At 44.4% G+C, this 10848-nt stretch overlaps 1 protein-coding gene across 2 annotated transcripts in view; it reads right to left on the reverse strand.

The window, feature by feature from the left end:
• The window catches only part of SMURF2 (SMAD specific E3 ubiquitin protein ligase 2), a 125011-nt gene extending 115327 nt beyond the window's left edge, over positions 1-9684 (reverse strand). For both annotated transcript variants that reach the window (XM_039476856.2, XM_039476855.2), the window contains exon 1: positions 9177-9684. In XM_039476856.2, the coding sequence (XP_039332790.1) occupies positions 9177-9228 (52 nt within the window). In that variant the 5' untranslated portion in view covers positions 9229-9684. The remainder of the gene's footprint in view (positions 1-9176) is intronic.
• Between the last annotated feature and the right edge of the window lie 1164 nt (positions 9685-10848).

Here is a 10848-nt window from a genome sequence, read left to right on the forward strand (position 1 = left end):
AGAAGGGCATGGTGGCACTTTGGGAGGCCAAGGTGGGCCAATCACCTGAGGTCGGGAGTTCAAGACCAGTCTGACCAACACAAAGAAACTCTGTTTCTCCTAAAAATACAAAATTAGTCGGGTGTGGTGGTGCATGCCTGTAACCCTAGATAGTCAGGAGACTAAGGCAAGAGAATCACTTGAACCAGGGAGGAGGAGGCTATAGTGAGCCAAGACTACACCATTGCACTCCAGCCTGAGCAACAAAAGCAAAATTCCGTCTCGAAAAAAAAGAAAAAGAAAACTAGCATCAAATGAAGTATCAATAGGCTTAGTGCTTAGCAAAATTGTTTTGTTTTGTTTTTTTAAATAAATATAGAGGCTGCGCACAGTGGCTCACACCTGTAATCCCAACACTTTGGGAGGCCAAGGCGGATGGATCACCTGAGGTCAGGAGTTCACAATCAGTCTGGCCAATGTGGTGAAACCCTGTCTCTACTAAAAACACAAAAATTAGCCGGGCTGGTGGTGACCCATGCTTGTAATCGCAGCTACTCAGGAGGCTGAGGCAAGAGAATCCCTTGAACCTGGGAGGCAGACATTGCAGTGAGCCAAGATGGTGCCACTGTACTCCAGCCTAGGCAAAAAGAGAGAAACTCAGTCTCAAAAAAAACAAAACAAGTAAATAAATAAATAAAGAGATAAGATCTCACTATGTTGCCCAGGCTGGTCTCAAACTCCTGGCTCAAGTGATACTCCTACCTTAGCCTCCCAAAGTGCTGGGATAACAGGGGTGAGCCACCGAGCCCAGCCAAAATTATTCTAATCAAGCAGAAATACATATAACTGCATTCCTAAATACAAGCAATAACCAGCATTAGAAAATACAACGTAAATCACACAAATATAAATTAGATGAAATTAAATTCAAACACAGGAAGAGAATTATAAAACTATCATGAGTGATATGGGCCAAACCTTTAAATAAACATAAAAGCATAGCATGATCCTGGTTGAGAAAAACCAAATAAGCATAGATACCTCTTCCCAAAATAATGCAATTCTAATAATAATCCCAATGAAATGTCTTTTTTTTTTTTTTTTTTGATACAGTTTCACTCTGTTGCCCAGGCTGGAGTGCAATGGCATGATCTGGGCTCACTGCAACCTCCATCTCCAGGGTTCAAGCAATTCTCATGACTCAGCCTCCCCAGTAGCTGAGATTATGGGTATGTGCTACCACGCCCAACTAATTTTTGTATTTTTAGTAGGGACAGGGTTTCACCATGTTGACCAGGCTGGTTTCGAACTCCTGACCTCAGATGATCCACCCACTTCAGCCTCCCTGAGGTTCTAGGATTACAGGCATGAGCTACATGCCCAGCCCCAATGAAATTTCTAATTAAACTTAGCAAGTTTAATATTTATGTGGAAGAAAAAAAATAATGATTGCAAAAAAAAAAAAAAAAATTGGGAGGCCAAGGTGGACAGATCACTTGAGGTCAGAAGTTTGAGACCAACCTTGTCAACATGGTGAAACCTGGCCTCTAGCCAAAAAAAAAAATGAGCTGGCAGTGGTGACATGTGCCTGTAATCCCAGCTACTAGGGAGGCTGAGGCAAGAGAATCACTTGAACCCAAGAGGCGGAGGCCGCAGTGAGCCAAGATCATGCCACCATACTCCAGCCTGGGTGACAGAGCAAGACTCCATCTCTTAAAAAAATCTGGCCTAATGAGAACATTAAACTAAATTATAAAGTTACAATAATGAAAACAGTATAACACTGAACCAGAGACAGATCTGACTCATTTTAAATTAACATAACTGAAAAGATTATACATCACTGTGAAAAGGAAGAATTGTTTAATAAATAATGATGAGATGGCTAAACAGCAATTGAAGGGGGAATAGTTTATTAAACCATTTTCAAAAAACACTAAATATACTTATTCATCAAACTTCTTGAAGAAAAAGGCCCTCCAACTATAGAATAGGAAAAACAACAGTTGGATTTTTATTCCTAAGATAACACATTTCTACACGTCCAAAAAATGACCAATATTAAAAGACAAATAATTCACCATGGAAATGTTTTTAGCAAATATGACAACAGATTAATATATTTTTAAGTCTCAGGCAGATGAATAAGAAAAACACTAAGGCTCTAACATAACTAGGACAAGGCCAAACGAGTCAATGAAAATAAATATGATTAGTAAACAGACAGGAAAATATTCTGCTTCATGAATGTTTAAATGGCATATGCCATGAAATTAGCAAAAAATTTAAAAAGCAATTAGCTAATTCTTATAACAGAATAGTAAAAAGGGACATATTTATTTACTGCTGCTCTAAACAGGCCCAACTCTTTTAAGAAGCAGCCCAAAGGAAAATTAACCACAAAACCTTAAAAATATCCACACACCTGAACTCATTAACACTATTTTTACAGAAGCATCCTAAAAAGTAAAATGTTTAAAAAAAAAAAAACCAAAATTACCTATACCAAGATGCTTACAGCAATTATTTGTAATTTTTAAAAATTAGAAATAAATGTTCAAACAAGAAAAAAATCTGAACAATGGTTGCTGTCAAATCTTCTTAATCAGTTATCCTAAAACCAATCTTCACAGCTCCCATTCCAGTCCATCCTCCATATTGCTCCCTGATTGTGTCTAAACAGCAAATATATCAAAGCTTAAAATCCTCCAATGGTTCCCACCACCTTAAAAAAATAATAATAAAATAAAACAAAACAGCTTGGCAAACTATAATAAGGTCCTAACTGGGTTGGGTCTCTATCTCAAGCCTCATCTCTTGTCACTCAAACCTAGTGCATTAACCATAAAGAACACACGCAACTATTGAGAGCTATTTGTTCTCCAGCATTCATTAAATGTCAAAAGGTCGGCTGGGCGTGGTGGCTCAAGCCTGTAATCCCAGCACTTTGGGAGGCCAAGGCGGGTGGATCACGAGGTCCTGAGATCGAGACCATCCTGGTCAACATGGTGAAACCCCGTCTCTACTAAAAATACAAAAAATTAGCTGGGCATGGTGGCACGTGCCTGTAATCCCAGCTACTCAGGAGGCTGAGGCAGGGGAATTGCCTGAGCCCAGGAGGCAGAGGTTGCGGTGAGCCGAGATCGTGCCATTGCACTCCAGCCTGGGTAACAAGAGCGAAACTCCGTCTCAAAAAAAAAAAAAAAAAAAAAAAGTCAAAAGGTCCTAATCCATGCTCACAAGGATCCTGACTTCATGGAACTTAAGGCATAGGAACAATAAATGCCTATCAGTGGGTTAGGTCTGATACTAGAAGAGCTTCTTAGAGTCACAAAGGACAGCTCAACTCAGGTCAGGGAAAGTTCTAAGGATAAGAGTAACCCTTGAATTGAGGCTTAAAAGATGGGCAAGTATTGCTACGGGCAAGGGCAATTCCAAATGAAGAGAATTTATCAATTTTCTTTTTCCACACAAATTCTAATAAACTTGTAATAAGCTTTCCAGACAACTTTGGTTGTGACATGTACTTCTCCAGCTTTCAGTTTCTCCTACCACTTAGAGCTACTATAAAAATTAAAAGTGGGTCAGGCGCAGTGGCTCACACCTGTAATCCCAGTACTTTGGGAGGCCAAGGCAGGTGGATCACGAGGTCAGTAGTTCGAGTCTAGCCTGGCCAATATGGTGAAACCCCATCTCTACCAAAAACACAAAAATTAGCTGGGCGTGGTAGCACACCCCTATAGTCCCAGCTACTCGATAGGCTGAAGCTGAAGAATCACTTGAACCCGGGAGGCAGAGGTTGCAGTGAGCTGAGATCACACCACTGCACTCCAGCCCAGCCTGGGCAACATAGTCGACACTTCACCTCAAAAAAAAAGAAAAAAGAAAATTAAAAATGACAATAAATATGAACTTAACACAGCACATGGCACTTAAGCTTTCAATACATGTCAATCATACAGAAACATAGAACAATGCTGATTACAACAGCTTATTTCAAGGATCCAACATTCTTAGACAAAGAAAGTACCAGTAAACAAAAATGAAGGTAAAGAGAAAACTAGTAAGAACAAAGTTAAATGACCTATCACTATTTAGCCAGGGTGAAATACTTCTTTCAACATGCCTTAGTGATATCCTCACATTGCATTGCAACAAAACAATAATTTATATTCATAATTATATTAATCATAAATAAAACATTAAGTTCTACTAAGTATGGTCTATTTGAAAAGAGGAGGACAATATATACTACATCTTTAAGACTCTCATCAAAAAAGGCTATAATAGGCCAGGCATGGTGGTTCACACCTGTAATCCCACCACTTTGGAAGGCCGAGGCAGGAGGATCTCCTAAGCGCAGAAGTTCAACACCAGCCTGGGCAACATGGAGAAACCCTATCTCTACAAAAAAAAAAAAAAGTAAAAAAAAATTAGCCAGTCAGGCCGGTGCTGTGGCTCACACCTGTAATCCCAGCACTTTGGGAGGCCGAGGTGGGCATATCGCGAGGTCAAGAGATCGAGACCATACTGGCCAACATGGTGAAACCCCATCTCTACTAAATATACAAAAATTAGCTGGATGTGGTGGTGTGCACCTGCAATCCCAGCTACTCAGGAGGCTGAGGCAAGAGAATCGCTTGAACCCCAGAGGGGGAGGTTATGGTGAGCCAAGATTACGCCATTGCAAGACTCCCTCTCAAAAAAAAAAAAAAATAGCTGGTCATGGTGGCGCATACCTGTAGTCCCAGCTACTCACGGAAGCCAAGGTGGGAAAATCACCTAGGCCAGGATCGCTCACTGCACACTGCTGCAACTGCGCTCCAGTGTGGGCAACAGAATGAGATTCTGCCTCAAAAAAAAAAAAGGCGGGGGCTAAAAGAAAAATTGTGTATGCCTAAGTATGACCCTTCATTTATGTTGAAAACTGAGTTATGCTAAAAGAGATGTTAGTATGTTGTGATAGTAAGAGCTCAACAAGAAAAAAGTAAAAGTGATGACTAAAATATGCACAGACTTTACTATGAATACCAAACTACATCAAGGGCCTAGGCATCTACTGCCTGCATGAAGAAGGTTAACTAGAAGACGGTTTAAGAGAAAAGGAAGGAGCTAAGCCACATTGGCTTCCTCCTCAGAAACCAAGGAAAATGAATTGGGGACATTCAAATCACTCACAGCTCAATATATAAGATCATCACGGTGTATAGGCACACTTAAAAACATGTGAAATAGAATGAAGCTATACTTTTTAAAGCCTTAAATTGATAAAATATGTAGTGAAACAAGATTAAGATGTTAGCATATCTGAAGGGACATTTTTTAGTTAAATTTCCTTACATTATAGACAAAGTTAATCTCCTTACTGCCAAATGCTTTGAATTTAATAACCAGAGAAGCAGCATACAAAAACATTAAATTTATAAAAAGATCTGAAATAAATGTTCTGGAGTAATCTTATTCTACTACTCCATCCCTAAGAATTTAAAATATTAGAAATTACAACTAACTGCTTTTTCTAGCCTTCAGTTTAAAAAAAAAAAAAAGGGCCGGGCACGGTGGCTCATACCTGTAATCCCAGCACTTTGGGAGGCCAAGGCAGGTGGATCACAAGGTCAAGAGATCGAGACTATCCTGGCCAACATGGTGAAACCCCGTCTCTACAAAAAATACAAAAATTAGCTGGGCATGGTGGCGCGTGCCTGTTCTCCCAGCTAGTATCGCACCACTGCAACAGAGCAAGACTCTGTCTCAAAAAAAAAAAAAAAAGGGTATAAAAAATTACCCCAAAGTTTTTACTGTAAAGAATATTTTTCTATCCAAACCATTGTAAAAGCCTGTATCAGAAAATCATATAAGTATAATGATACAGAAATTATACATTTTGTAATCAATTTGTTCTAGAAATATTAGTTGAAGCAGACAGTGTTACCATACAGCCCATTTTAATGATCATATGTTAATGTGTCATAAAGAAGAGAAGTAGCTTGATGGATGAAATCAGATTCTAACTCCCAATTCCCTGAGGAATCTAAAATTTGGGATTTAATTATTAAATTAGCCCCATCTTCTTAGCGTTGACAAATACCAAACAGTTCACTGATTGTGGTTTTAAGAATAACATGTGGAAAGGTCTAATATCAATTGTGGGCAGAGATCTCATGGTTCAAATATTTCTTCTTTTTCAGAAAAAGAGTGTCTGACTGTGTGTGTGTGTGCACACGCACATGCGTGCGGGTGGGTGTGTGTCACCATGTAAGAAATGTTTTAGCCGGGTGCGGTGGCTCAAGCCTGTAATCCCAGCACTTTGGGAGGCCGAGGCGGGTGGATCACCAGGTCAAGAGATCGAGACCATCCTGGTCAACATGGTGAAACCCCGTCTCTACTAAAAATACAAAACATTAGCTGGGCATGGTGGCACGTGCCTGTAATTCCAGCTACCTGGAGGCTGAGGCAGGAGAATTGCCTGAACCCAGGAGGCGGAGGTTGCGGTGAACCGAGATCGCACCATTGCACTCCAGCCTGGGTAACAAGAGTGAAACTCCGTCTCAAAAAAAAAAAAAAAAAAAAAAAAAAAAGAAATGTTTTATACCTTTCAGTAAAGAGGCAATGCCACAATAAGGTTATTATCAAGTAACTAAAGTTTATATAGCATCTTGAAATCAAAGGTACTCTATAAATTTAAAATACTAATATTAAGGCAAAGAATAATAATTTTAAAATATCTTATAGCCCAAGTGTATTGCAAACCAAATAAAAATTCACTGAGGGAGCTGTCTTTTTTTAAGTGATTTTTTTTCCTCTATTAGGGAACCCAGATCTAAATGAACTGCTGAACACTTAGTCTAAAGGTATGCCAAACATTTCTTAAGGTCTTAACAAAGAATCAACCTTTTTTTTTTTTTAAACAAAATGAGGCCTAGGTTAAATATTTTATTTGGCTTCTCAAGATGGACTGAGAAGTTGGGCACCAGCTCCAGACCAATTCCTGGACGCACATCAAACACAGTCCTGTCATTTATCCAGTCAGTCAAAACAATCTTTTCCATCTAACCCTTTAATGTTTATGTCCTAAAAAGCTGCTAATTGAATCCAGCTCTTGAGATCTATTTGCTAAAATCTATACCATCTAATTTGTAAATGCTGAACAAAAATGAAAAAAAAGTTAACTTTCCTGGCAAAACAGAAGAGACTCCACTGTAACCAAAGGAGGAAGGACAATGTTTTTAATATTTGTCCAATTTTAAGAGAAAACTATTCAGAGACAAATAGTTGTAAGAAACTCAGAGCACCTCAAACTGCTTTTACTATTAAGAGGACACAGGGTATTTAAAATTCCTCAGAAAAACCTGAAACAAAATCACTCTCTAAATGTAGTTCAGTATTCCTTCTTCCCCTGAAATATAAGCATAATCTTTCCTCTTAACAAACTTCACTTATAAATTTTTGTAATGTATCTTAGGCAGTAGGGAAACCACAGATAAACACTTTAAGATCTATTGAGTCATATTAAAAACCTCAATTCATTTATCTGCAGAAAATCAAATCCCTATTTTTTCCCTCATTTTCTCTACATAGCCTAGAGAGAAGCGAATGGCAACAGCCTATTTCTGACGCTTTCTGCATACCTGGGATCACATATTCTTTCCAGGATCACTGACTCCAGATAGCAACAGCAACAGATAAACTCTAAAGCAACAAAGATCCCCCTAAAGGTTTCCATTGACTCCTGCCAATATATGGACATTGAATGGGGGCGGGTAGGGGGAATCCAAGTATCCTCCAATCCAGGTTTTCCATTAAGAACTACTTGGTTAATGATTCCCTGCCAATTTTCTCCAGGGAGAGCAAAACTGTCATGAAGGTAATATATTATTTAAATTGCAGCCAACATACGTTCAAGCTAAATTCTCAAATACCAAATTCACTGCAAGTTTTCACCTAGCAAGTCCAGCCTGCGGACTGGGATGACACATAGAGGCATTCAACTACAAAATTAGTCGAAATAAATCTAAAAGTCTAGTGTGGGCAAACATAATTACAGTTGATTCGTACACGTGCATGCACACACAAATCCTCTACGGAAAATTATCTTTCTCGCCACTCATCTGAATATAAACGTGGACAATTTATCAGGGAGAAATGAAGGAAGGATAACGCCATGATCTCAATTACTTTTCAAACCAAATACAAGTCTTCCTAAAATGGGGGTGACATGTCCATGTAAGAATACCAAAAATGGCACTGTAAGCAAAACGTACCTGTAATGTTAAAGATTTCATGCACCTGGAATTATAAACACTTTGTAAGTGTAGTCTTCTATCTGGCAACCCCTCCGGACATTCTTTTCCATTTAGAAAAAAAGGGGGAGGGTGGGGAGAGTAAGAGAAAGTTCGCTCGAAAGTTTGTATGAGCACACACTTAGAAATGTACCCTTTCCCCACCCCCCACCCCCCAAAATTGTGCTTTTAAAGCAGGTCTGGGGTTAAAAGTGGGACACAAGGTCTGCAGCCTACAAAGAACAACCCCAAACATGCCACCCTACAATCAAGACGCTTCCAAAACACAATGTACAAGGAGCCCGAGCCGTCGGATCAGACTGGCACACCGGAAAAGTCAACCTCAGTCTCCTCTCCTCAGAGAGAAGTGAGTTGAAGGTGTGTGGCCCCAGCAGCGGTGGCCGGCGGCGGGGAGTAAAGGTTTTGCACGCGGGCATAAGTGGGTGTGCAAGTTAACAACCCCGGGAACACACACGCACACCCTCCCGTTAAGCGTTCCATCTTTACGGAGTGTTTACTACGCGCAGTCAGCAACTGGATTCAATAATCCTCGCCACGGGAGCTCTTCATCCCCTCCACGAGCCCACCTGGGCGGCAGCCACGAGCCCCGGGAGGCAGCGTCCGGCTCCTCCACCAAGACCTTCCGACCTGAAACCCGCCCGCGACGCGAACCGGTGCATCCCCCTTCCACAAAAGACCGCCCCCCCCAACCCGCCCCGAGCCATCCTCGGCTTTTTACAGAATGTCCGAACCCGAGCGAGTGGTTTTCCTACTACTCTCCCTGAACTAGGCCTTCTCACTCCTCCGACCCCCAACTCACCATTGCTCGCGACCCTGGCCCTTCCCAAGGCCACAGGCACCCCCCCGCCAGCTCGCCCGCCCCGCCGCGGCCCGGCCTGGCCCGCCGCCCCCCCTCACCTGTCAGGCGCAGCTTGACGGGCCCGTTCCTCCGGCCTCCGGGGTTAGACATGTCCCCGGCGGCGGGGGCGAAGGGGCGGCGGGCGGGACGGGGACCAGGGACGGGGCGACGGCGAGACGCAGTGGAGTCACAACAGCGGCCGGGGCTGGGGCACGAGCAGCCGGCGCCGCGGCCGCCGCGGCCGGAGGGTCCCGGATGTGCCGAGCGTCGTCGCCATGAGCCGCGGAGGGAGCGGGACGCCGAGCTCCCCCCTCCTCCCACTTCTCCTTCCTCGGCCTGGGCCGCACAACAAAGCGGCAGCCGCGGCAGCCCGCGCCGCCTCTGCCGGCGCCCCCGCCACCTCCTCACGGCCGCCGCGGCCTTTCACTCCTCTCCTCTAGGCGAGGCCCAGTAGCCGACAGGGCTGGTCGGCTAAGGCGGGCGGTGCTCCGCGGCGCCGGAGGACTCTGGGTTCGGCCGCTTCCTCCTCCACCCGCCCTCTTGTCTGAGGGACCCGGGACCTGGGGCCGCCGCCGCCACTCGTCGGCTCCGGGGGGCGGGGAGTAGACGAGAGGCGGGGCCGGCGGGGCGGGGAGGGGGCGGGGCGGGGCCAGGGCGGGGCCGGCGGGCGCGCGCAGGGTGCCCGGGGCGCGGGGAGGGCAGGGCGAGCTCGGCGCCAGACCCCAGCCGTCTGGGAGGTCGTGTGCTGCTGCCGAGGGTCCCACGCGGAACGCGGGGAGGGAGCGGGCAGGGAGCAAAGTGGCGGCGGGGGCGACAGGTCTGTGGCACCTGGAGGGACGTAGTGTCTGGTCCTCTTAGGGAGAGCTTTTGTCTAAGCAGGGCCGACTGTGCACAGGGTGTTCGGAGAGGCTGGGGCGAGCAAATTTAGAACCGAGTCCGCTGCCCGCCGGGAACTTGGGAGTCTTTCGGGCAACGGAAGAGACTGCATTCCCACGCCAAGGGTTCCAGCAAAGTCCCAGGTGTGCTCTGCTCCTGATCTTGTAGTTGACGCCTCCATCCGGGACTCACCTGGTGGAGGAGATCGGGTTACCTGCCGACTCTGGCTCTTTTCAGGTGCAGCCAAGGATAGGGAGATGATACTGACGTCTTAAAGGATTAACAAGATAAACCTTGGAGAGTAATGTATGAAGAGTTGTTCATACACTATTGTATGTCGTTATCTCAGGAGGAAAATTTTTTTTTTAATGTGTACCTTATCCTTTGACCTTGTAACTGTACTGCTGGGATTTTTTTTTTTTTTTTTCAGACAGGGCCTCCCTCTGTCGCCCAGGCTGGAGTGCAGTGGTGTGATTATGGCTCACTGCAGTCTTGGCTTCCTGGGCTCAAGTGATCCTCCCACCTGAGCCTCTGGAGTAGCTGGGATCACAAGTGTGCACCACGACGCTCCACTAATTTTTTTGTTTTGTTTTGTTTCTTGAAGTCTCTGTCGCCCAAGCTGGAGTGCAGTGGCGCGATCTCGGCTCACTGCAACCTCAGCCTCCAGGGTTCAAGCGATTCTCCTGCCTCAACCTGCCAAGTAGCTGGGACCACAGGCGCGCACCACCATGCCCGGCTAATTGTTTGTACTTTTTAGTTGAGAGGAGGTTTCACTATGTTGGCCAGGCTGGTCCTGAACTCCTGATTTCAAGCAATTCGCCCGCCTCGGCCTCCCAGAGTGCTAGGATTACAGAT

Source organism: Saimiri boliviensis, chromosome 17 (assembly GCF_048565385.1).
Source record: "Saimiri boliviensis isolate mSaiBol1 chromosome 17, mSaiBol1.pri, whole genome shotgun sequence".
NCBI classification, from domain to species: domain Eukaryota; kingdom Metazoa; phylum Chordata; class Mammalia; order Primates; family Cebidae; genus Saimiri; species Saimiri boliviensis.